Below are 27,317 nucleotides of genomic sequence, written 5' to 3'. Positions count from 1 at the left end.
TTAAGTGGTATAATTTTTATATACAGAAATGATCCACTCTCAACAAGTTTCAGACAAACAAAAACAATCTTTCTTTCCTTTTTAAAGCCTGGGCAACCCCATGAAGGTGGAATCAAAGCCTCAATGCTGGTAGTTTTCAGTCAATAGGTATTGCATTTACACCAACACAAGTACATAGACTTGGAGAGAACAGGGCAGGCGTCACTTCCTGAAGCGTTTGAAAAGGGGGTGCACGTGCTTGGTGGGAGCCTTGCTCCGGGAGGAGTGGTACTCCATGTACACAGTGTCGTCGGCCCCAGACATGGAACTCATGGTGCCAAAACGCCGGGACGCCTGTGGGAGGAAGCAGAAGCCACGCAAGGTTATCTCCAAAGGAAGGACCTCTTCCAACACTCACAACGAAACTCAGTAGCGTGTGAGTGCGTGTGTGTGTGTGTGTCTGTGTGTCTCTGTGTGTGTGTGCGTGTGTGCCTGTGTGTCTCTGTGTGTGTCTCTGTGTGTGCGTGTGTGTCTGTGTGTGTGCGTGTGTCTGTGTGTGTGCGTGTGTGTCTGTGTGTGTGCGTGTGTGTCTGTGTGTGCGTGTGTCTGTGTGTGCGTGTGTGTCTGTGTGTGTGCGTGTGTCTGTGTGTGTGCGCGTGTGTCTGTGTGTGCGCGCGCGCGTCTGTGTGCGTGTGTGTGCACACGTGCGTGTGTCTGTGTGTGCGCGTGTGTGTCTCTGTGTGTGTCAGTGTGTCTTGTGCAGGCTAAGCAAGTACTCCACCACCAAGCTGAACCCCCGTCATTTCCATACACTCTTTAAAATGACACTCTCTGAGCTGGAGAGCTGGGTAAAAGCATTTGCAGTGTAAACATGGCAACCTGCGTATGATCCCCAGAACCTACAAAGAGGTAAAAGGAGAGAAAAGACTCCAGAAGTTGTCCTCTGACTTCCCTAAATGTGCCCCCTACACATGCAAACACACGTGCACTTACGCACATAAGTACACAAAATAAACTGTAAATATCCTTCTGACCACTCTCCGTGTCTTAGGCACTGCATACATACTATCTACCCTGACCCTCACAACAATTACAATGTTAGCCTACAGAATAGGAAACTGAGGCACAAGAGGCTGACTTGGGCCAGCTCCAACACATAGAAAAATGGGACTAGAGCACTGCCCAGGCACAGCTACAAGGGCTCCCTTAATGACAGCTGCTCAACGTAACTTACTCTTTCTTTTGTGGTTCTGAGGTCAAAAACAAGGCCTGGCACTGCACATGCTAGGCACACATGCTGTCACCAAGCAACACCCTCAGTCCCCGAGCAGTCTTAAGAGCTGGGTGGACTGAGGTGGAGAGGTAGTTCACAGTTCAGAGCACTGGCTGCTCCTCCAGACTAGGGTTTGAATCCCAGCACCCACTGGGAGCTCACAATCATCTGTAACTCTACTTCCAAGGGATCCAATGCTGTCTTCTGGCCCCACAGGCACCAAGCACACACACACACACACACACACACACACACACACACACACAGGCAAATACCACACACAAAATAATTAAAGGGGAAGTCAGGGTGGGAGCCCCTAAAATCTCCTAAGACGTGATGCAAGGCTTTGAACCAAAGGGAAAGCCAGGAAACCATGACTTGACTCAGCTCCAAAGCCACGGGCAAGTTCTGAGTGTCTATAAAACGGGGATGACTAAATGTGCTCCAGAGATGGGTGTGGAGCTGGGGAGGGAGGCGCACTTGAGCAGCAGAGGCAGGGGATCTCTCCGAGTTCCAGGCCAGCCAGAGTCACAGTGACACCATCTCAAAAACAAAAGCACCACATAGGTCAGGGTGTGGCCCAGAGCCAGTCTGCTTGGGCACGAGCATGCCCAGCGGGTCCTCACAGCCCAGGCCACCTTGGCCCCCGGACCAGCGCGTAGACTGCCTGGCACGAGAAAGGTCCTGGCTGCAGGTGGCTGGCGCCTGCCCAAGCGGCTGCCGCTTCTCCCCGTCTTGCTCTAGCTGACGCTCGCCTTCCGGCTTTAGTCTCACTGAATTTCAGAAACTGGGGTTTCTGGATCAGCTGATTCAGCTTCGCCTATCTCTCCTCACGATGCACTCACTGGCTTGGGCCTGCCGGGCGCTCACTAGTGCATGTGAAAGGCTGAATCTTTTCAGAGAACTCTGGGGTTTCCGATGCACTGAGGCTATGCTTTGAGTTCATCAACACGCTCACCTGGAAGGCTGAGCGCCCTCACTGAGGAGGAAAGCAAGGTGAGCCGGCTGATCCCAGAGCAACAGATGCAGCACTTACTAGGTCCAGAGCCCGTAGGAGTGTCATCCTGGACCCTCAGATTACCAGGCTGTCATATGGACAGACAGGACCCTAGTCACTTTTGCAGTAAACCCCTATACCTGATGACACATTTACAAGGGACCCACATCAAAAGATAACGGGGTTGTTTCTTCAGAATTTTTATTTTCCCCCAAGCCTACTTGCTCCCGTGTCAGAGGCTTGTGTGTGTCTGTGCATGTATGAGTGCATCACGTATGTACGCATGTGCCCGTGTATAGCAGGCATCCTACACAAGGACCTTGCTGCACTCACCTGGCCAGACCGAGAGCCAAACTCTCCAGCCACCACCTCCTCCTCCGCATCCAGATCCGTGGCTGCCAGCACCTTCTGCAGGAGCTGCTGCTGCTCCTCTTTGGTGGAGAACGCCAGGTCTTCCTCCTCCATGCCGGCCAGCTTTGTGATCACCTACAGGAGCGACAGCGGACACACACTGTTGGTCTCGCCTCCAAGCCCCGCTGCTTCCGGTCACCTCTGCTCAACAACACTGGTTCAAGAAGAGACTACGGAACTCCAAGTGCGCACACCAGGAGAGGGCCCTCTGGCTTCTACAAGACTCCCTTGCACTTTCCCACCTTGCCCTAGGAAGGGAGGGAAGCATGGGAAGGCGCACACAGACACTCCAGCACCACCTGGCACCTCGGGCTTCCAGCAAGTTATTCACACAAGATGCGAAGAATCACAGACCAGGGCTGGAGACGGCGCGGGAGTGAGAGCACTGGCTGCTCTTCCACAGGGCCCGGATCGAGTCCCCAGCACTCAGACCCATAACTCCATTCCAGGGAACCCAAACCCTCTCCTGGCCCCTGTGGGCACTAAGCACACATGTGGTACACAGACACGCATGCAAGCAAAACACGCCTACAGTAAAGATTTAAAAATAACTGACCAAATCTTCTCTCAGAATCAAAATGTCCGCTCTCATGTCTGTGCTAAGATAAATGCCCTGACCAAAAGCAGGTGTGGGGAGGACAGGTTATCTGACGGACATCCCAGGGCACGGTTCATCACCAAGGGACGTCAAGGCAGGAACTCAAGGCTGGCCTGCCTGCATTAACTCTGACCAAGAAGCTCACTTCAGGCTGAAGAAGCGTGGCAGGGCTGCTCTTGTGAAGGCTAACACTGGAACCTTACCTAGCTCACAGACAGTGGAAATGTGTCAACAGGGGCGTTTCTGTCCTATTCTGTTGAGAGCACACAGACACACACAACAAGCAGACATTGGTCATTTTCTTTCTGTATTGGTATTTTGTTTCTTTATTGTGTAATGTAACGCCAACTGAGATAACAGCAGTGCTTAAGAGCTGCGAACCTGTTACCATCACTTTTGTTATCAAACACTGAAAAACAGCACTCCTAAAGGGACTGCCATCCGCTCTAAAACAGAAAAGAGACAATGTGTGTGTGCTGTACACGGACAGCTGATCATTTTAGGGGGAGTTGCTCCTTAGGAGCTGAAGCATGGCACAAGGAGCTGTGACTGGGTGTCAAGCTGACACAGGGCAGACCTGTCACAGCTAATCTTAGCTGTCAACTTGAGGAGAGCTAGAATCAGGCAGGCGCTGAGCACTCCCGTGAAGGGCGTTCTTGACCTCAGATTATCTGACGCTGGAAGGCCGGCACACAATCCAGCGCCTTCTAGGGAGCTCAAATGCAAGGGCCTGGAGAAGGGAAATCATTTTCTCGCCTGCTTGCGGTCACTCTCACGAGCATGTTCACCTATCCGGGCTCTGCAGCCAGAATTAAATAACTTATTCAGGACGCCAGCACAGACTGCAAACCAGCAGCTTTCCAGGAATCCTGCAGGCTGTCCAGGCCAGACTGAGACACCCAGCCCTGTCTCTAGTATGGGGGCAGTCATGATCGGGCTCCTCAAGCCAGTCTAGTGGATGCCCCTAGAATGTGAATGTCAGCTCCGTTCATTCAGAGAAGCTTAACACAGGGACCCACGTATAGTCTTTTGCAAATTAAGAACCTAGAACTTGGCATCCTGATGACATCTTATTAGTAAGTCACAGTAGGAGTTTTTTCATTTTTGCTTCTAAAAACCTTCCATTTTCCCTCATGAACAGAACCTTGGATCAAGCCTCTCCAGCCAAGAAAGACCCCTCCAAGCCACCTGGAGGGACACACCCAAGAAAGAACCTCGGGGGTTCAGACTCTCAGTGACTTCAGGGCTCCGGCACCTCAGAGCTGCCAGGCTAGCACAGTGCTACCCCAGAGATCTACAGAGAAAAAAGCGCATGAATCGGCCTGAGTGCTGTCCCGGGCCGGCGGCCCCACCTTTGTCATAACCAAAGGTCAACGAATACATACCTTAAAGCTGTAACCTTGATCTACTAAAAATCTCTGTCGCTTGGTAGAATAAGCCATTTCTTGTGTGTCCTGGGACACCAGCGAGTAGAAAAAGGCATTGTATTCCTCTGCCACCATCCCTACAGGAAAAGGTGAGAAAAAATCCACACTAGCAAAGAGGACCCACACAGCCACCGAAACACCAGCTTCCTGCCGGAAGCAGGCAGTGCAGTGGCCGAGCTCTTCAGCCAGTGCGCAATCGCCCTGACCGCATGGGATTTCATCCAATCCAGCCACCTGCACTGATCGCTATCACGTGAGTGGAGAAACAGGGCTGAGGATGGTGCTTGGCAGCAGAATGCCTGCCCTAGCATGCTCAAAGAGGGGCTGGGTGTGACCCCAACATCACACAGAAACACACAAACTAAACACACAAAGAGGGCTGGGTGTGACCCCAACACCACACAGAAACACACAAACTAAACACACAAAGAGGACAATCGAGACGGTGAGGTGGATAATGGCACATGCTGCCAAGCCTGGGGATCCTGTTAAAACAGCCATCAAAAGTGCAGAGATCAGTCTGCAGAGGAAAGCCAACACCTCAGTTCCTTTTAGGAATGAGGTTAGTACAGTGAGAGAGCCTCAAGGCCATGCTGTCTACGGTGTGCAGGGAACCACGGAGCTGGCCTGGCCTAGCTGCCTTGAGAGGCATACCCCATGGGGTTTTCAGGGTGGAGCCCATGGCTCCTGGGCACAGTGTGCCTTCCAGTTCCTGACAGACTGATGCCCTCCCTCAGGCAGTGGAGCTTGCAGGACACCTTGTGCTTGTCTGTAGGTCCCCTCAGAAGTCAACAAAGTGTGGAAACCCGACAGGACAACTGGTCTCAGACATTATCTTGTATACGTGGTATAGAGCTTACAATCATCATTGTATCCTGGCAGCTACAACTCTATTATCTTGGCAACTGCGTTATGCTCTGTCTCTGATAAAGGTATAAAGTCTGGCTGCCCTCAATAGAAATGTCTAACCTGCCCTGATTCCTTCCCTACCCTATCAGGTGACCTTGGTACGGCAAGTAAACGCAGGTGCTTTCAAAGGTGGAAGGGAAAGAAAGCCTCACAGAGAAACATGACAATACCCGGCGACAGAAGCGTGAGGCCTTACGGGAAGAAGAGGCTTCCCTTACAGCCTGGAGAAGGTCCTTGAGAGTGGGATCAGAGAGCCAGCTCTCGTGGAGAGCAGCAGTGTGGAGGCCAGAGGGGCCTCTCCAGAGAGTAGTGCTCATCTGTGCAGTTTCTTCTTTCTTCTTTTTCCGAGACAGGGTTTCTCTGTCTTACAGTCCTGGTTGTCCTGGAACTCGCTCTGTAGAACAGGCTGGGCTTGAACTCACAGAGATCCACCTGCCTCTACCTCCCGAGTGCTGGGATTAAAGGCGTGCGCCACCACCGCCTGGCCTAGATTTTATTTTTGATTTGATGTGCATATTTGTGGGTCTGTGAGTATATGCCATGTGTGTGCACTTACAGAGACAGAAGAAGGTGTTAAGATCCAGAGGAGCTGAAGTTACTGGTAAAAACTGCCAGGCCTGGTGGCGCACGCCTTTAATCCCAGCACTTAGAAAACAGAGGCAGGCGGATCTCTGTGAGTTCGAGGCCAGCCTGGTCTACAGAGTGAGTTCCAGGACAGCCAGGGCTACATAGAGAAACCCTGTGTGGAAAAAACCACCAAAAAAAAAAAAAAAAAAAAGAAAGAAAGAAAAGACTCATTTAAAGATTCTGTGGAGAGCATGGATCCCTGTGCCATTAGAAATAATGAAGATTTGACTCTGGGCTCTGAGCTCTGCTTGGGGACCGTCCTGTCAAGGCCTCCCAGTAGGTCATCTCCACTCTTCCTCACCTGTGTGGAGAGAGGCCATCCACCAGCCTGTGGCAGTAGACATAAGGAGGTCTTACCTTTTTTGGCTCGGAGTACCCGCCCCAGTCTCTGGGCTTCCTGCCGTCTGGAGCCACCATGGGAGGAGATCTGAATGAGGACATTTGCTTCTGGCAGATCGAAGGATGTGTCACCAACCTACAGAAATAAAGGAGCTATGAGTTTGGGAATAGTGAGAACAGAAGAACATCGACTAGTCCAGAGTTTCAATCTTAAATTCCTGTCGCTCTAGAGATGGAGTTAGGGCTTCAGGCCCGCTAAGCATGTGCTCTCCCACTAAGCTACATACACCCCTGGTTAGGACAAGTCAGAGCTGGAGGTAATTTAGAGAAACGTTCTCTCTTCCTCTTGTCAAGGACACACTGGACCTCAGAATGACCTCCCCAGAGCCCAGCCACGACTTTCATCTTTGTGCTACAGAAATGGGTCTGGACAAAAGCCTGTCTTACGTGATGAGCCCTGACAACTGCAGCAGCCCAAGTGGACAATAATGCACTTTTACTGCCCACTGGGGTCTCGGCCCACACCACAGGGGTACCCAGCCACCGCCGCCAGACTGGGAACACTGTCTTCCAGACTTTGCTTTTCTCTTCACCTGACTAAACGCCATCCAGCTCCTTACACTACGGCTTACGGGGCCCGAGGGGCTCAGTGGGTGAAGGTGCTTGCTCCAAGCCCAATCCCTTGGCCCCTGAAGTAAAGGGACAAGGTGTCCTCTGACCTCCACACACACCACACAGCACACTTGTGTCACCCTCTCCCAACCAACCAACCGTAATTAAACGATTTTAAAGGCTCCGAATGTTTAGTTAAATGCACACTCTCACGAGAGCCTTGGTTCCAAACACACACCTCCCGCTGTGCCTGCCATCACCTTTGCAACACAATAAACGCTGCTTAAAGCAGCTCAGCTGCACAAGCAAACTTGTCTGCTTTTACATAATGATTTAATTACGGAAGACAAATTAATTAATATTTTCTTACAATCATTCCTAAGCACCTGAGTATTAGATCTGTTTATCTTTATATTATATTGTGGTAGAATGTTTAATTTTAAAAACTCCTATTTCAATGGATAAATTTGGGCTTGGGATCAGGACAGAATTTCTAACAATTTCTGGAATGGCTCCAAGCATACTTGTGCTATTCTGAAGTATGTATTTATGGGAAACTGCATTCTCAGCATTGACAAAAATCCACCAACTCTGGAGAGCACTGGCAGTGTTCTGCATTCCACAACAGGGTCCTGTATATGCTGTGGTATCAGCTGAGATTTAATTCTTAGTAGAGAAGTCCATCACATCGATGGGAGAATCCACTGCCTCGCAGTTCACTCTCGACCTCACCGTTCCCGAGACGGATCGCTGTGTGGAGAGTGGCAGGTGCCCTCCTCCCTTCCCAAAGTGCCCTCACTGCCAGACTGCAAGCGTGAGCAGCTATAACCGGTGTAGTGGTTATCCTAACCACCTAGAGCCACACCCCTGCCATCAGGGACAGCCTGGCCATGGCCTGTGCTGTGACACCTCTTCCAGGCCTGAATTCTCCTCAGCTCCTGCTGTGCTGCGGCCACCCATCTGTGTGTCCAGAGTTCAAGGCCAGCCTGGTGTACAGAGTTATAAGACAGCCAGAGGTACACACAGAGACACTCTGTCTTGAGGGAGGGAGAGAAGGAGGGAGGAACTGGGTCACATGATGACAGTGATATCATGCTGAAGCTTGGCCTACCAAGTCCATTGTGGCACTGGCCACCCACCATCAAGGCACATCAGATGCCATGACAGAAGCTTCCCCAGCTCCAAAAAGGAAGCTTCATCCTAATACCTGCTTTTGCCAGAGCCGGAAACACAATTTAGATCTCTACTTCCCAGGGAGACGTGGGACACACCTGAGAATTGAAAAGCCCTTACAGAAACCCCCAAGACAAAGAACCCTGAGTTACTCTGCACACTAGCCAGAGCTGCCCCTCGCTAACCCTACGCCTGGGTCAGGAAAGTAAGCACACCCAGGAGGCCGTCAGCATGTAAGAACCATGTCCGGGAAAGAGCGGCACTGCCCCGCCAGCCTGCACCACACACCTTGGAGATGAAGATGGTGTTGATTTTGGGGTTGTGCTTGAAGTTCTGGAGAATCTGCATCCTCTCTCCCTGGGATGTGGGCCCGTAGATGTAAGGTCTAGAGAGGAGCAAGGAGTTTGAGAGACATCACAGAATCACATCTTCCCTTGAGTGAATCCATGTCCTCACTGGTCACAGTGAGGAGAACAGCAAGGACCCCGGGGTACTGGTCACTCCAGCTTGCCCGACTAGCCCCAGGATCACACAATCGAGCCTCAACTCCAACCCCAGTTCTCTCTTAGCCTGAAACGCTGACTCATCAGTCTTTGGAGCCCTGAAGTTCAGGGCGGTCAGGAGTCTCTTTTCTACAGCTTCCAGCCTCCCCCGACTACATGCGTCTATGTCTTGCCAGTTCCTGGGGTGAGGACCCAGAACAGAGACAGGGAGTTCTGGAGAGCTCACAGATAGGCACCTCCCAGACTCTCAATGGGAAGGGGATTTGGGGACAACTCAAAATTTTCAACTCTTACTTGTTCAACCGAATGGCATATTCTTTCAAGGCAAATACGTTGTCAGCAAAGACAATAATCTTGTCATTCCGCCGCTCATGGAACTTGATGAGAAACTGGCAGGCTCTGAATTTGTTGGGATTCATGGTGTAGAGCAGGATCCGTTTCTTTGTCTTGATTGCCACATACTCCCGGTAGAACTCAGGGGACATCGGGCACCAAACCTGAGATGCAGCAAGAGCAAGGGATAAGGGACCATTTCCAAAACAAAACATCACACCACTAAGGATCGTTGATGCTGTTTCATTCAGCAGAATTACAAACAAACAATTTCAGATTCCAGTGCCTTCAATGGCTCAACAAGCAGATGCAAAGGCCTCGTGAGCTGACTTTGAGAGACAATCCCTAAAAGATGTCCTTGCCCTTTGCCCCTCACACGCACACAGAGCACGTGTATACCTACACACACACACACACACACACACACACACACACACACACACACACACACACACGCATACATGCACACAGAACACCACAAGAAACTTTTTTTTAAATTTAAAAAACTAAATCAATGGTAGGTGAATTTTATCTCAATATAGTTGTCATCCTTTAACTTATCCATGACTTCAGTTTCATACAATCAAATGTTGTCTGAAAATACTGAATGGAAACATCCAAATACACAATTCATGATTAGCCTGTACACTAATCTGAGTAATTCTGAGTAATGAAGTCCTATGCATTCCCATTCCACTACGCCTATGCTGTCAGTCATCTCTGGCTCCAGCTCATCTGCACTGTACATAATTCCTGCTCGTGAACCGCTATCTTAATTACTGCACCAATTGGCCCAGTACTACAGCGCTCATAGTTAAGTAACTCTTACTCAGTAACACCACTTAACAGCCCGAAAGCACAAGCTCCGTGATGCTGACAACGTAAATGTCCCGAAGACGCCATAAAGCTCTTGCTCTACTTGAAAAGCAGAGAGTCCTTAACACAGGAGAAGAACAAAAGCCTCATGCTGGGGCTGCTAAGAGCCTCATCAAGTGCGAGGAAGAAAAGGAAACTTCAGCTAAGTTTCCCATCAAGCCCCACAGAGCAAAAGTTATGACCATAGTGCAATGCATAGTAACAATGCAAATACCATTACATCACAACATTCAGACTATCCAGTATCTGACATCCAGTGGGGGCTCTTAGAAGTAATTGACCATGGACAGGAAGAGAAAACTACTGTACAACTAACTATTAATCAAATTTAATACTTATGGACATATCTGTAATCTCAGGACTGCAGAGGCAGGGGCAGAGGCAGAGGCAGAGGCAGGTGAATCTCTGTAAGTTAAGGTCAGCCTAGAACCTATATAGCATGTTGAAGGCCAGCTAAGACTACATAGTAAGACCATGTCTCAACAAACAAAAACCACAAACAGATGGCCAGGCAGTGGTGGTGCACACCTTTAATCCCAGTACTTGGGATGCAGAGACCTCTCTGAGTCTGCAGAGCAAGTTCCAGGACAGCTAGGACTGTTACACAGAGAGACCCTGTCTCAAAAAACCAAGAAGCCCTGAGGCAAACATAAATGAATAGAAACAAGTTAAATTAAGTTATAAGAGCTAGTGGGACAAGCCCCAAAGCTAAAGCCAAGCTTTCATAATTAATAAGTCTCCATGTCTTTATTTGGGAGTTGGTTGGTGGCCCAAAGAAAATTCCAACTACAGGACAAAACAAGAAAGGGAAGAGGGAAAAGGCTAAGGATGTTTGAAAAAGCAATAGCGAATTATTTTATACTTATAACAAATTACATATAATATACATATATGTATACATGCATGTATATATTGCCTGAGGACTAGCTTTCATAGTACCAGAAGGTGATACACATCTGCAAAGGGAGGTAAATGATGAACGTCCTTCCCAGCCAGGATGCCTGTGAACCACGATGACACCCTAAATGTACACAGTGAGTGGAGCTTTCATCATGGCAGTGACCAGCAACTGTCTAAACAGGAAGGAAACCATGCAAAGGACTGGAAATCACAGCCACCTACCCAAGGCTGGTAAAATCATGTAACTTAGAAGAGAACTCACTGCTGCCACTTTCCTAAAACCAGTATAACTTCTAACTGGGCTCTAAATACTCACCCTCTACCCACAGTAAGTGCAGTTTTCACTCATCAAAGGACTTCTTTTTGAAGCAGACAGAGGCTGTTACACAAAGTCACCGGTCAAAATACAAAGAACAACGGACTATGGTGTCCCAAGCCCCGACTGTTATATCTATAACACAGCCCTGCCCCGAAGGCTCAGTAACATAGTGAGATTGTTAGAACGATTGTAAGAACCAGAGGACCAGGACGGCTGTTGTGAGAGCTGTGTCTTCTAGATATGACAGGGGACAGGAAAACTATGCCCATGATACCTTAACCATGTGACTACTTAAACAAGACCTGAAAAATGACAACATGGATGGGGGAATCTCACATTACTCGACACTCAGATGAAGAGCTGTAACCAACTTCTAAGAGAGGGAAAATTAGTCCTCAGGGATAAGTCCAATGTCGTGTGGTAAGTCCTAAAAGCAAGGAACACTAAGCAGGATAAGCAAGTTCTATTTATTCATACACACACACCTCAACAATAATTAAAGAAGAGACCATGAATTTTAGAGGGAGACGTGGCAGAGGGTTTGGAAGGATTGGAGGGAGAAGAGGGAAACAATGACGTAATTATATTTTAATTTAAAATAAAATAGTGGCTGGAGAGATGGCTCAGTAGTTAAGATTACTAATTGCTCTTCCAGAGGACCTAAATTTGATCCCTAGCACCCACATGGCAGCTAACAACTGTCTAACTTCAGTCTCAGGGGATCCAATGCCCTCTTTTGCTTCCAAGAGCACTGCATGCATGAAGTACACAGATAATACAAGCAGGCAAATACACAAACAAAATAATTTTAAAAAGAAAAATTAACTCAATATTGAACTGGTTACTAACTTAACAAAGATATTTAAATAGTCATATTTAGGGAATTATTTTCATGGGGCTGCTAGTGTGAGAAACCAGAAACCCCTGCACTTAGACATCACCACACAGTACTGCTACAGAAACTGCTCCCCCTTCTTGGAGGGCCAGCAGCCATCAGACTCCTGGGGGATATAAAGTCCTCTGCTGACGCTCCCCGCCCCCTGAACCCCAATCCTCACTCATAAATTATACTCTAATAAATGTGTCTGCTTATTTGTTTGTTTGGGGAGGCAGGGAGATGAACCCAGAGTCTCTGTCACACATACTAGGCAAGAGTTTTGTCACTGAACAAGTAACAAAAGCCTTATAAAAACAATGTAGTAAACAAAATGTCAGTCAATATTAAAAAGGGTTTTCTATTGTTAGGTAACATTTAGCTATATAACAAATTACGATACATCATATGAAAGACTGCTACACAGTAATTCAAAGGAATGAACTACAGCTACATGATCAAGAAAACACTGCAGGGCTGGCAGGGTGGCTCAGTGGGTAGGTTCCACACCAGTGACTGCAGGGCTGGTGGGTCGTAACAGACGCAACTAAGCGGGAGGGTTACTTTCAGCAGTACGTACGTCACACGTTTCTCATCCGCACCTCAAGAGATGAGTCCCTTCCTGTCCTCAGAGGCCACCCATTCTAGCTATTTAGAGTGCTAAAATGCATGGTTTTGTCGTTCGTTCAAAGACTTGCCTTTGACTATGGATTTTAACACATATCTGTGTGGATATTCACTAGAAAACACTAGAAACAACACCATAAGGACAATCTATTTTCTCAGGACTCTGGCACTGGAATTAGTTTAAGTGGACGTCCACACAGGCCGCTGCAGCAGCCCATCCCAGGAGAGCGGGCAGCGAGTGAGCGTGCAGAGGCATGGTCCGTACTGGCTTACTGACTTTACCACACTGCCCTCTGCTTGAGGTACGGCTCACCTCTCAAGGTGACTAAGATACGCATGCTCACTTAGACTGGGTGCTGGCCTGCTTGTCTGCCCATGAGGAATTTATCAACAGATCCCTTCCCTCCGTGGGAGGGTCCTGTCCCGTCACCCCGCCCCCCTCGCCCCCCGGGGTGCAAATACCTCGGCGCACTGGACTTTGGCGATGTATCCATTGTTCTGCAGCTCCATCCAGTTGGCTTCATAAAGCTTGGGCCCAATCAGGAAATTTAAGTCAACAATTTTGTCATCTTCCCGAACAAGGGTTGCAGTCAAACCCAGCTTGCAGTGGGCCTGCACAATGGTCAGCACCCGTCGGAACATCTTGGCTGGGGAAACAAAGGGAACATTCGCATCAGCACTTTCTACCTGAACAGGAACCACACACAGCTAGAAACTTGGCACTGGTCTGTGGCACTGTATGTGCAGACTAGAGAGCTAAAGTCTCCTTCCAGACAAAACAAAGAGTATTTCACCATGTCTTTTAGACCTGCTCAAGAGACAGAAAGAACAAGGGGCGCAGGGCTTCAAGGAGCTGCAGGGTCACAAATGCCAGCACTCTCCTACCAATGATACCTGCTGCCGGGCCTGCTGACCAGAGTTCAAAGTCTGGAAGCCAGTGGCAGAAGCAGAGAGCCAACTCCTGTGGACCACCATGCCCTGGACATGGCTCCACATGCCCTCCCCGAAAGTAAATATAAGATTTTTAAGTGGTTTGGGTTGGGCCATACATTTTGGAGATAGCCTTTCCCCGCACCCACAGGGAGTTGTTACTCTGCTTCTCAATAAAACCTGGCTTGCCTGTCTTTCCAAAGGGGAAAAAATGTCCGAGTCACGGAGCTGGAGGTGTAGGTCAGTGGAAGAACATGCCTTCACATACATGGAACCCTGGCCACAATCGTCAGTCCCCCTCCCCCCACAGACACGTAATGTGGGACACCCTTCTGTATGCTGTATGTTTATTACCATTGGTTAATAAAGAGGCTGATTTGGCCAATAGCCAGGCAGAGTGGAGCCAGGCGGGAAATCCAAGCAGAGATACCGGGGAAAGAAGGCAGGGTCAGGGAGACGCCAGCAGCCACTGGAGAAGCAAGACTGAGGTAATAAGCCACATTTAAATTGTAAGAGCTAGCTGGTAAAAGCCTCAGCTAACAGGCCAAACAGTTTGTAATTAATATTAAGCCTCTGAGTGGTTATCTGGGAACTGGTGGGCAGGAGAGAAATTTCCGGCTACACACGTGAGTTGTGCTTATTTATAATATAATTAAAGATGAGACCAATGATACTTCAAAAAGAAACACAATTGGGAGATGAAGAGGTCAGAAAAAGCCAAAAGACAAATCAAATTCAAGAGCCATACAACAACAGGGTGGTCAGACTCCAAGTAAATGGCCAGTTTTAAATAACACACACTAAGAAAAAATTTTGAAAACTTACATGTGCAAAAATTATACCAAAACACAAAAGGAGGCACAAGCAAATAAAACATTAATGACAAGGTCATCTCTGAGCAACAGCTGCTGGTCCAAAAATACAACAGCAAAGGACCCGGGGCTCCCTTATTAAGAGGGGCATTAGAGGCCCAGGCAACAACACCACAGTGTGGGCCTGGAGGCAGAGCAGGGACAGGGACAGGGACAGGGACAGGGACAGGGACAGGGAGGACTTGGTCTGGATGTCTTCCAATCGCATCCCTCTAGATCTCTCTGGCATCCAGTACTGCCCCAGGTCAGTGAGGCGTGCTGTGCTGAGAGACCACTCCACAGTCACTGACGGAGCTCAGCACAGCACCCGCGAGCCTCCATCACATCACCCTCTGTCCACAGAGACCGCCACCCTGACTCCCGCTGTCACACAAGAGTCTGCCTTCTCCTTGAACTTCACATAAACGAGTCACCTCCTCATTCTGGGTGGAGCCTGCATCACTCTCTAAAGTCCCTCTGCAACGGCTCAGCTGTGCCTCTGCCAAGCACAGTGCCGAACTCTGCAAGTGTTCAGTAAACACTTGTTAGAACAGCAGAGCTCGGCACGGGCCTTTAGTCTATGTGAGGCTGGGGAGCAGACGCAGGGCAGGCACTGTACTAACTAATGCATTTGTGCTCATCACAACACACACGTATTAATAAACTGCTCCAACCAAAGAACTGCAAAAGAACCAATCTCTAATCTTTTGAGATCTCAAAGGTGCAGCACTTTGCCAGATCTGATGTGGTAAAAGTGGATGTCAGGAAATTAACTGATTTGCTCACTTCTCTATTTAATCGCAGCTCTTGGAGCTTGGTTGCTAGTCAATAGGGTTATTAGTTCATCCTCTGTTGTCTAGCGAAATGTCCATTAAAGTCCAAGATTAGGAAGCCCCACTTGTGGACTCTTGTGAGCGCCTCACCACAGACAGCCTCACACATGCAGAAAAGCTCCCATGGAACCTGGAAGGTGTGATCTTTTATAAGTGCCTGCTCTTGCAGGAGCTAACTGTCATCCCAGGAGAACAGAATTAATCCCTTTTGCAGGTGACACATGACCAAAGGCCTTCTCTTAAAGACTCCACCATCTTTCAGAATGGCCTCCAACATATGAACCCCTACGAATCGGGGTTTCTCTGTGTAGCCCCAGTTGCTCTGGAATCACAGAGATCCACCTGCCTTTGCCTCCTGAGTACTGGGATTAAAGTCATGCGCCCCCACTGCCTGGCTCAATGCAGGAACTCTATGCGACACACTCAAAGGCCTCAACTCAAATCTTGGTTTCACTTTTACAAGCAAAGACAAACCAGTGATGTTGTGAACCAGACCAGAGAACAGAGACCACACTATGAGCTCTATCCTTATCACCAGACGCTAGGTTCCCACACATCTGAATCTGAGATCTCAGTTAAGAGCAGCAGCATGCATATGCACACTCCGAAAGAATGTCTCAGCCTTCTAGGGTTCCATACCCAGCCTCAAAGGAACCACTGCAGAACAACTTCAGACTCATGTTAAGACGTGACTTCCTACACCGCATCATCGATCCTAAGAGACCTGATACCCACACCTCCCACACCACACAACCCTAGGAGACCTGACACCCACACTTCCTACACCATCAGTCCTAACAGACCTGACACCCACACCTCCCACACCACATCATCAACCCTAAGAGACCTGACACCCACACCTCCTACACCATCAACCCTAACAGACCTGACACCCACACCTCCCACACCACACCATCAACCATAGGAGACCTGACACCCACACCTCCCACACCACATCATCAACCCTAAGAGACCTGACACCCACACCTCCTACACCACACAATCAACCCTAGGAGACCTGACACCCACACTTCCTACACCATCAGTCCTAACAGACCTGACACCCACACCTCCCACACCACACAATCAACCCTAGGAGACCTGACACCCACACCTCCCACACCACACAATCAACCCTAGGAGACCTGACACCCACACTTCCTATACCATCAATCCTAGCAGACCTGACACCCACACTCTTTAATGTTGAGTTTCTAAATTATCACAAAATAAACGTAACTCTAGGATAACAGTTCTATGAATTTTAATGCAGGTATAGATTTTTATGTCTACACTGTAATCAGGACATAGATCAACAGATCCATCACTCCCCCAAAGCTCTCTAATGTCGTCCCTTAGTGTTCTCCATGAGTGCTGCCCAGCACCACTGGCCTGTTCACTAGCACGCTAGATGACACCCTGTGCACATGTCATGTATGTGCAACCACACGCTTCTTTCAGCCCCACGGCCCTGAGCCTCAGAAGAGCTACTGCATGTTCATTCCTCTCTATTGCCAAGTTGTGTTCCAGTTACAGATGCGCCATAGTCTGCGTATCTCAATATCCCCAGGTGAAATTGGAGCTTATGAATAGAGTTGCTATGGAAACATTCAAGTATAGATATTTTTATATAAATCTGTTTTCATTTCCTTAAGACGGCCAGGAGTGATAGAGACTCACGCTGTCCTACAGAGCAACCATCCCTCTGCAGTCCCTCTGCTCTGGTCATGCCAGGAGTCTCATTTTCACCACTCCATGTGGAGTAGAGGGACTGTGGCACCTTGTGTTTTAACAGTCATTTCCCTGGTGGCTAATGATGCCTAGCACCTTTAGTGCAGACACAGCACATGTAATTCCTTGCTAATTTCATTTCCTAACATTCTGGTCATTGCCTGAATTCATCAGACAATGCAAATCAGTATGTCCAAAGTCTAACAGACTCCTGGCTTCCCTTGTAAGCATGCTGTTTTCAAAGCTATCGCCATTTCAACGAGTGACCTGCTGCCCTTCCTTCACTGAAACCAAAGCCTTAGTCTCAGCCTTGATTTAGACTTCCCCTCTGCCCTGCACACCCAACCTGCTCATGGGATCTCTGTGGCCTGTCCAAACAGATGGTCCTCGTCTTACTGTGTTCTCCCTGGGTCAAGCCTTTTCTGGGGACTCCATACGTCCACTCCTTTCATTGCTCCCAAGTGCTTCTGCTCAGCAGCCAGGATGATTCCTACTGTAAGTCAGCTCAGGTTACCCTGCTTCTGATCTTTGGATGGCTTCTTACCCAGAGATGAAGAGCGTAAGACAAATCTCCACCATGGCCTATGAGGTCCTAAGATGCTCTGACACCTGCTTCGCCACCAGCCTTGACTGCTCTCAGAACTTCTCTGTGGACACTTGGTGAGCATGCCAAGTTTGTTTCCCTCTGTCCTTGTTATTTCTGAGGCGGAGTTTCTCTGAGTAATGGTTCTGGCTATCCTGGAACTCACTTTGTAGACCAGGCTGGACTCAAACTCTCAGAGATACGCCTGCCTCTGCTTCCCAAGTGCTGGGATTAAAGGTCTGTGCCACCACCACCAGGTGCATGTCAAGTTCTTTATCACCAAAAGGCCAGTACCCTACCATTTTCCTTCCTCAAAGACATCCAATCTCTACCAAACCTTCTATGAACACTCTATTAACATTTCTAGTTATCATCAGACATATATAGATCCTGGAAGAGCTATCATCATACAAAAAGACCCAAATGGTGGGCAGCCCATTTTCACTGATCTGAATGTTCTCTGTAAAAAACGCCTCACTAGAGTAAAGAATCTCCACTTTAGACCAGGGATCTTCCTTAACCTCTCTTTTCAAGAAAGAGCTGCCTAGTCAGGCATGCTCAGAGGCTGAGGTGACTGCGAGCTCAGCAATCTGGCACCAGCCTGGGAAACACAGAAAGATCATATCTCCAAAAATCAAAAACCAGAACAGTACACACCACCACCAACAAAAACTCAAGAGATCATTTGCTTAGAGCCCTGTGCATCACTAAAAGAAACAAATCACTGTTATGACACAGATCATCTGTGGGAAGTGAAAGATGACAGATAAAACAAATACTGTATTGTTTCTTTTATATGAAAACTCTCAGAAAGGGTACATCTAGAACAGTGGTTCTCAATCTGTCGGCCCTGACCCCTTTGGGGTCGAATGACCCTTTCACAGGGGCCATATATCAAATATCCTGCATATCAGATATATTGTGACTCATAATAGCAGCAAAATTACAGTTATGAAGTAGCAACAAAAATAATTTTATGGCCAGGCAGACAAGTTTAATCTGAGCACTCATAAGGCAGAGACAGAGGGATCTCTGTGAGTTCAAGGCCAACCTGGTCTACAGAGCAAGTTCCAGGACAGCCTCCAAAGCTACAGAGAAACCCTTTCTCCAAACTATTAATAGTAACAATAATAACAACAACAATAATAATTTTATGATTAGGGTCACTACAACATAAGGAACTATATTAAAGGGTTGCAGCATTAAGAAAGTTGAGAAACACTGAGTCAGAAAGTAGCATGGGCTGCCTCAGAGTGCAGGAGGAAACAAGAACTGACTACACAGAGATGCAGGAGATGTCCTAAATACAGAGATGCAGGAGATGTCCTAAATACACAGAGATGCAGGAGATGTCCTAAATACACAGAGATGCAGGGGACGTCCTAAATACACAGAGATGAAGGAGAGACGTCCTAAACTAGATCATGGTGAGGGTGCACAGCTTGAGGAGTTTACTAAAACCTGCTAAATCATACTCTTATAATGGATGCCTTCTACAGTAGATCCATTATATCACTGAGGCTGTTTTAAGACAAAGATATGCCTGTAATTGGAGAAGTTGGAGTTACATGACATACTGACAGCTGATACTTCAGCATCATTTAAATGAACACAGCAGTGCCACCAGGACCATACACATGTGTTAAGGGTTAAGTTTCAACAATGAGGTGTAGAAGGGAAGAGGCCATTGCTCTCGGCTCTGAAAGTGTACACCTATCTCCCCACTCCATCCCACCAGGCTCAAGGACTGCTTCGAAGCTCTGCCTGCCAGTGAGCAGGACATCCAGAAGCCGTTCGCAGTCCCCGAGTGGAGGTCAGCTTTCATCTGTGCAGACAGCCAGCCTCCACCTCCTTACCTGGGATGGTGTGCACCTCATCAAGGATCATGAGGCCCCACTCCTGGGTTTTGAGCCATTCCATCACTCTCTCAGCCTCCCAGGACCTTTTGGTGGTGTGGCCCAGCATAGAGTAAGTGCTAATGGCAATGGAGCAGCCAATGGGCTTGTCCTTGGCATCCGAGGTGAAACGGCAGATCTGGCTGTCATCGATGGTCGACCACATCTTAAACTGGGCTTTCCACTGCTCCACAGACACAGCCGAGTTGCCCAGGACCAGGCAGCGCTTTCTGACGGTACATGCAGCAGTCACTCCAACCAGGGACTTCCCAGCACCTACAAGCAACAGAGGGGTGATGCTAACCAGCAGCAGACTGAAACAAAGGTCAGGGATGGACAGTCCTCACAGCAGCATCTGTAAGGCATTCGGTGCTTCAGGCTGTTTTCTTCAGAGAAGACCCGCTTGGATTTCTCTGTGGGAATTAGCGGACACGGGCCCTTCTGTAGCCCCTTTACGTATCTACGTAGAGCGGTGAGATGTTAGAACCCGCTGCCGTTGATCTAAGGAAGGGAAGGCTGCAGCACTGTAGGCTGTCACTGGACAACCGTTAGCTAACAGGACAATCAAGGCTCAGGAATGCACAAAGTGCACATGCTCCTGGCAAAGTGAGAAATGAAAGTTCTCTAAATTCTTACTTTAGTACCACCTTCCATTAGAAGATTAAAGTGAAAAAAAATCAAACTGCTCAACAATGATTCTGCCTTTACGGGACATAACCTATGAAGCTTCATGAAGAGAACTAAGGCAGAGGCCTGTCTCTGCACACTGTCCAGGGTGGAGTTCCCAGATCACTCTGCTGTGGTCTGTCTTCGAACCTGACACTGCTTAGACCTGCGCAGTCTGACAGAGGGGCACGCGTGTGAGGTGTGTGCGTCTGCTGCCTTTCCTCAGCCTTGCACAGCCATCACAGGCTTCCAGAACGAGAATGACTCACCGGGTAAGGAACGTGCTGGGTGTCCAGCAGCCCGGCTGCCTACTCATACCTGAGCCACTTACAGTCAGTCTTGTGCCCAACTAAATGAGCTCAGAGACACCCGTAGGGGCCTAGTAAGGGCTGCACAAAGCAAGCCCTTCTTCAATAAATGTCAGTCAAGCCTGGAACAGGAAGTGGTCTGACGCTGGCCACGCACAGGCAGAGTGCGAGCAGTGAAACACACCGAGTAGGGTAGGCGGCAGCAAGCAGACAAACATGGAGCCTCCTTCACTCAGGCCTCGCTCACTCACCACAGGGGAGAACGATGACTCCCGAGCGTGCCCGCCCATTCCCAAACATCTTCCGCAGGCTCTTCTCTTGGTAGGGTCTGAGCACAGCTGTGGGCTTCAGGTCAATGTTGATGTCAGGGTTGAGAGAATCGTTCCGGAAGTCATACTCTGCCAACAGAGGGTACTCTAAGTAGATGCAGCGTTTCTGGAGCTCCTCGATCATCTCCTAGGAGCCAGCAGGAAGGGCATTTGACAATCTCAACTGCAAAAGTATACAAGGCAGCATTCAAACAGGCCTCATGATCAAAATCTGGAGTTGTATCTGAAGGAATACACTTCAGACCTTGCTTGCTGACAAGGGGTTAGCACAGAACAGCAGCACAAGCTAGGAACACAGCAATAACAGGTTTTTTTGTTTGTTTGTTTAGTTGGTTGTTTTTTTCTTGTTTTGGTTTTTGCGAGACAAGTCTCATCTATCCCAGGCCAGCCTTAAATTTACTGTGTAGCTGAGGATGACCCTGAACTGTTGATTCCTCCTGGCCTCAACCTTTCCAGGCTCAGATCACAATGTATACTACCACACGCAGTTTCTGTGGTGCAGGAGACTGAACCCCGGCACTTACACGTGCTAGGAAAGTTATTCTGCCAACAGAGCCACATCCCTGATCTCCTCAAAACAAACTTTCCTCAGAACTAGGCTCAAAGGCCAAGGCAGGGCACTCAGGAGACTGCCATGGCCCGCACTGGAAAGTTACAGGGACCCCTTCCTCCAGGAGCAGAGGTGTTGACACAAGCTGGACTGCTAAACAAACCTGCTTAACTTCAAAGGAGACTGTCTGGGTCTCTTCTTCCTCCTCCTCATCCTTGTCCATTTGCTCATAAAATTCAAACAGGTCTTTGGGGATGTCAGACTTGGCCTGCGGATCTACCATCTGGGAGGTAGAAGGACCGCCACCACCCTCTGCTGTCTTAGAAATCTGTAAGAGAAAGGTAGTCTGGGTCTCCACACAGCACTGAACCTCGCTGCTGCTGTCAACCCTGAATGGAAGCTGTAAGGGCAACAGCAGCAGGGCAGCCAGACTGCCACTCTGGCTTACAGAAGAACTGAGTCCTCAATTCCCAGCCCCAGTAACCCAGGAGCTCACGCACAGCAGATCTGCTTGTGAAAGTCTCTGTGATGAGTTCCGTGGCCTCCCCCTCAGCATTCCTCAGGCGACATTCGCGGATCACAGGGTCTTGAAGAAGATGCTGGATGACATCAGGGTGGGAACTCTCAACAAAGTACCTACAAGCAGGGAAGGAGGGAAGTCCCTACTGGCCAGCACACCATTTATAGAATACTCTACAACTATAATTCAACTAGATGATCTAAAAATAACAGCCTCATAATGACTCTTCCCACACCTTTTGCAAATCACAGATAGGAACTACAGGCAAAGAAATAGCATGCAGGGAGTCATATGAGAGCCTCATTTTGAAGTTACATTGTCCTGTCAGCAGCAGGAGTGCAAACAACCTTACTAGTGACATTCTCCTAAGTGACATGCTTGCAGCTGGGAAGGGAGCACAGTTGAACTCGTTGTAAATGCTTAAAGCTTGAGAATGCTCACTGCTGGGTTAACCTTCTTCTTTGTAAGTAGGTAACCAACACTGCAAATTTCAACTTCTTTGTCTTGTTTGGGATCCTTGATTATCAGCTGGAGGGAGTCAACTAGACTACAGGGTTAGGGACTCCTTTCCCTTCCCATGTCCCCTCAATTTTCCACCTTTGTCTCAAACAAGAGTTGGAGCCCAGCCCCTACCCTCGGCCCTCCTCCTCCCGGCACGCAGAGGGCGGGGCCTCACACCTCCTCTTACCTGTTGTGCTTCAGGACCAGCTTGACTTTCCCATAGCTGACAGTACACAACTGCAAGCAGAGAGAACACCACACAGGAAACTCAGTTTCTAGGACTTGCCACACATTAGCACAGCCAAGTGAAGAGCTGAATGTGCTTTAGGAAAACCCCATGTGCAGTCATAGCTGCCTACAGGGAGCTTTTCCCCCACTGACCTCAAGTTTTTAGGGACAAAAACCTTCCTCCTGTCTAATCCACATCCTAGTTTTTATTTACTAAACAGTGCTAGCCATCACTGCCTCTATTTTTAAATCTTACGACAAGTTCTTATAAACTGGCCAGCATAGCCTTGGACTTTCAATCCTCCCAGACAGCAGGGATTGGGGCATGTGCCACAACGTCCAGCACCACGTAAGTCATTTGTGTGTTGGCAACGACAACTCGACACAGATCCAGAGCTGCCCCCAGACCCCCGCAGCACAGACCAGCACCAGCATCCTTGTAGGCAGCTTCCCACCAAGACTGGCCCAGCCCGGTGATCTCTCCCTGGGCTCCTTCTCCATCACAACATCAGAGATCTCTGCTGAGCTCCAAAGCTTCTCTGGGAGTGGATGGCCCTGGTCTTCTGCCTCCAAATGTTAGCCAACAGTAACAGAAACTTCGGTCCTAATAATCACTTATGTTCAACTGCTGTTCCCATGGAACCCTCCTTACTTCAACAGTAGAAGTTTTGACTTTCCCTAGTTGAATTCATTTACCATGGGTCTTGAGTTAAGTATTTAACCTTAAATGGTGCTCACTACCTGTAATAGTCAGTCACCAAAAACCCACAACAAGGGTTTACTTTCTTAGAGTTCTGGATGTTCATGATCAATGGACCAGGACCAGCCGACTGAGTTTGTGGTCAGGTCTCCTGACTGGGAGATAGCCACCTTCTCGCTACATAGTCCCAGGAAGAAGGGACTTATGACAACTCTATTAAGACAAGTATCTTCCTGATTGGAAGGTCTCACTCTTGTTTTTTTTTTTTGTTTTGTTTTTCGAGACAGGGTTTCTCTGTATTGTTTTGGAGGCTGTCCTGGAACTAGCTCTGTAGACCAGGCTGGCCTCGAACTCACAGAGATCCGCCTGCCTCTGCCTCCCGAGTGCTGGGATTAAAGGCGTGGGCCACAACGCCCGGCTGGAAGGTCTCACTCTTAAGGCCTCATTTAAGTTTACCAAATACAGTTACATCACACACACATAAATGCAGTCTATACCGCCACCCATTCAGAGCTGTTTTGCCAAACAGCCCTTGCTAGAACGGGACCTGAATCATCACCCCATGGCTAGGCTAGGAGCAACCCAAGGGAAGCACAGCCTCAGCCAGAACCACAGCTGGATCAAAAGCAGCAGCAGCAGCAGCAGCAGCTGGACAATAAGCTACTGTGCTACCAAAGGAGACACAAACCAGGCATTTTCAACGCAAAATACAGTACCCAGATACACCACAGCCACATTATCAAGATAATTAGAGCTGCTAGCAACTCACCTTGATAAACTGGATAATCCCATCGGGGACCCCAGTCTTACTGAGCTTTCTGAGGTACTCAGTGATGTCACTGGTCTGCAGCCCCACACTGACTGCTGCATAGAGGGAGTAGGCGGTCAGCTTGTACTCGTGCACATGAGTAGGCCGGCACACTGGCTCGGCAATCGCCACCAGGAAGTCTTGAGCATATTTGTAAACTGGAGAGAAGGCTTCCAAAAAGATGTGGCCGTCAGGAGCCTGAAAGCATCAAGGGAACACAACGGGCAAGAATATTAACGAGCCGCAGAGACCACTAGGCGCCCACATCATGATCAAGAAGGATGAGCTGGCCAGGCAGCCCTAAGGGTCCTATTACTTTAATTAGACATAGAAGAGCAGAGAAAAAAGGTTTCCAAATGTCCCATATACAGAAATCTTCCCTAACTTACTGTTCTCAAATCGCCTTTTAGATAGAATGAAAATGAGTGTAGGGACTCAGCTAGCAAACACATGTCTTCCATTAACTTGAACGGGGGAGACAAAGAGAGGGCTCAGTGGTCAGGAGCACTGCGGCTCTTGCAAAGAAGCCGGGTTGCATTGCCTATAACCACGGGCTGGAAGAGGTGGGTGGGTGTGCGGGCAGGCAGATGGGGAGGGGGTCGCTGGCCAACCAGTCTAGCCACAGGAGGGAGCTGGGCAAATGGGTGAGGGGTGATTGCAGACACCCTCCTGGCGTCAATCAGGGGCGCTGTAAGCACCCCTACGCGCACACCCGCACAGCGTGTGCACACACACCCCCACACACAAAGAATAAGCACATTTATTGATTGTTTGCACGTGGTGTGTGCGTGCGAGTGTGTGAGCGCGAACATGCCACACTTCCAACGGTCAGGGGAACAACCTGCCAGAGCCGGTTCTCTCCCCCTACCGCGTGGGTACTGGGGCCGACTCGGGTCTCCCTGTTGACCTGCTGAGCTACCTGGCCTGCCCATGACGCTAGCTAGGACAGGCTAGGCGCACGGCGCTCGCCCGTGCGTGGTGGGCTGGGGAGAACTGGGGAGCGCCAGGGTCACACCGGCTGCTCCAAGGGAGGGAAAAAAAAGCAGCATTTCAGCCGGGCGTGGGTGGTGCACGCCTTTAATCCCAGTACTCGGGATCTCTGTGAGTTCGAGGCCAGCCTGGTCTACAGAGCGAGTTCCAGGACAGCCTCCAAAGAGACACAGACAAACCCTGTCTTGAAAAACCCAAACCAAACCAAACCCAGCAGCATTCCTGACCCCTTGTGTTCTGGGGGCGTGAGAGGGCCCACGATCCGGCGCCACCCGGACTCTTCGGCCGCGCTTACCACCCAGAGGGGCCGGGAAGCGTGGTCGCCCTTGAGCGGCATCTGCAGCCTGTAGTCCTTGGCTCCGTACTCGTCCACCTTGGTGCCGCCGGCCTCGTCCACCTGCTTCCCGGCGGCCGACGGCACCGCCTCCTGGGAGTCGTTCCCGGGCATGTCGTCGTCCTCCTCCTCCTCCTCCTCATACTGCCTCTTCTTGGACTTTTTCTTGTCTGCGACGGAGGACACGGGAGTGAGCCCGGCGAGCGGGGACGGGAAGCTCTCCCGCACCGCGCTCCGCGCCCCGGCCTCCCGCTCACACCTCCCGCCCGGCTCGGCACCGCGGACCCGGCCGACCGGAGGACACCCGGGGACTGCGACCGTCACGAGGAGCCCTCACCGCGGTCTACTCGGTCTCTTTTGCCCATAACGGCTCCGGGACTAGACTGCCACCGCACAGCGCGCCGCGTACGCCCCGGAGGAGCTCCTCCAGAGGGACTTCCGGCCCGTGCCGGAAAGACGGCGCCGGACGGTCGGAAACGCCCGCCTCTGAAGCTCTGGGCCGGAAGAGCGGAGCCGCGGACCCGCAGTGGGGTGCGCGTCCTCCCCGCTCGCTCGGCGAGTGTGTCTTGGGCCGCGTTGGTTCCCTGCTTGCCCTGTAGTCCAGGCTGGCCCACAGCTCGGAGCTCTGCCTGCCTCTCCCTCCCCGGGGCTGTGGCTCACGACGCCCCGTGGAGGCCGCCGCCACACCCGGAAGTCCGGTTCGAAACGACCGACGCGGGGAACACACGTCGCTTCCGGGGAAATAAACCGGGCCCCCGCCGTCCTGAGTGCGCTGGCTCCGGGTCGGGGTGGGGAGGGGTGGCGCCCCGCCCGCCGAAGAGGACGCGAACGGTAACTCGGCCTGGCAGTTCTTTAGGAAAGGGTGCGCCGAAGCCCAAGGCGACTGACACGCACGTCCAGGGAGGCTGTCCACGTGCTTTCTAATTTGGTGATTGTGACTCCTTGACGAGTGCCCGGCTCTAAAACAAGGCACGGAGGAAATGGAAAGGGGAGACGGTAGGCACGGTCAGCTGTTTTGAGTTTTTAAATTCTGGTCAGCAGCCTGCGCTGGGGTGGGGTGGGTGCAAAAGCTCCCCCCCCCCCCCCCCAATCTAGCAGGTTCCAGCCCCAGCATCACATAAACCACGTCTGCAATCCCATCACCTGGAAGGTAGAGGCAAGGAAGAAGTTCGGAGCAACACTTGGCTACCTAATAGTTTGAGGTTAGCCTGAAATGCGTGTTTACATGTTTCCAAAAAATAGCAGTAGAGTGGTCCTTGACTAGTTCTAAGTAAAAGACATGAAGCCTGGTTTCATTCTGTGTTTGTTTTGAGAGAAAAAAAAATGGGTGGGATTTGCTGAGATGATACGGAAAGTGGGGAGGAAGAAAGAAACACTCAAGATTTTTGGTTCCAGTAACTACAGAAGGGAAGGTTCAGCTTTGGAGGATGATTCGGGGCAAGTCGGATGTAAGTGACAGTACTAAGTCTGTTTGGTGTTCCATAATAAAATGTCCCAGGTGGCATGATTCCAGCAACAGGACTCAGATAACCAAGTAGAAGACGGTGAGAAGGGGGGCCTGGAGGGAAGAGGGAGGAAAATGAGAAATCATGCCATGTGGATGAAAATGTTACGGTGAAGCCCATTATGCTAACAAAAAAGCAAGCAATACAAGACTGGGTTATGTCTTTAAAGAGAGCTGGGAAGGTAACAGTGGGGGCAAGAGACTTGCTGCATAGGCATCCAAGGCTTGACTTTGGATCCCCAGTCTAATCAGTGATCTCTAGTTTTAGCGACCTGTTGC

The 27,317-nt window shown here is 49.7% G+C and overlaps 1 protein-coding gene across 2 annotated transcripts; it reads right to left on the bottom strand.

The window, feature by feature from the left end:
- Ercc3 (ERCC excision repair 3, TFIIH core complex helicase subunit) lies at positions 1–26,223 on the bottom strand. 2 transcript variants are annotated; one of them, XM_013124958.3, is made up of 15 exons: positions 25,872–26,219; positions 25,496–25,704; positions 24,172–24,408; positions 22,662–22,711; positions 21,954–22,089; positions 21,617–21,781; positions 20,826–21,030; positions 19,562–19,876; positions 13,240–13,424; positions 9,143–9,345; positions 8,634–8,730; positions 6,579–6,696; positions 4,644–4,762; positions 2,583–2,735; positions 1–333 (listed from the first exon to the last, which is right to left on the bottom strand). In XM_013124958.3, exons 1-15 carry the CDS (start codon positions 25,897–25,899, stop codon positions 202–204), a joined length of 2,352 nt encoding a protein of 783 aa, XP_012980412.1. In that variant the 5' UTR covers positions 25,900–26,219; the 3' UTR covers positions 1–201. The 2 variants fall into 2 exon arrangements, with proteins under 2 accessions (XP_012980412.1, XP_040613953.1); XM_040758019.1 differs by lacking the exon at positions 1–333 and having other exon boundaries at positions 2,598–2,735; positions 4,644–4,764; positions 6,580–6,696; positions 25,872–26,223.
- Positions 26,224–27,317: the final 1,094 nt, after the last annotated feature.

This window comes from Mesocricetus auratus, unplaced genomic scaffold (genome assembly GCF_017639785.1).
Source record: "Mesocricetus auratus isolate SY011 unplaced genomic scaffold, BCM_Maur_2.0 Super-Scaffold_100015, whole genome shotgun sequence".
NCBI lineage: Eukaryota > Metazoa > Chordata > Mammalia > Rodentia > Cricetidae > Mesocricetus > Mesocricetus auratus.
Note: the sequence above shows the minus strand (reverse complement) of the source record. Positions and strands in the feature narration are given on the sequence as shown.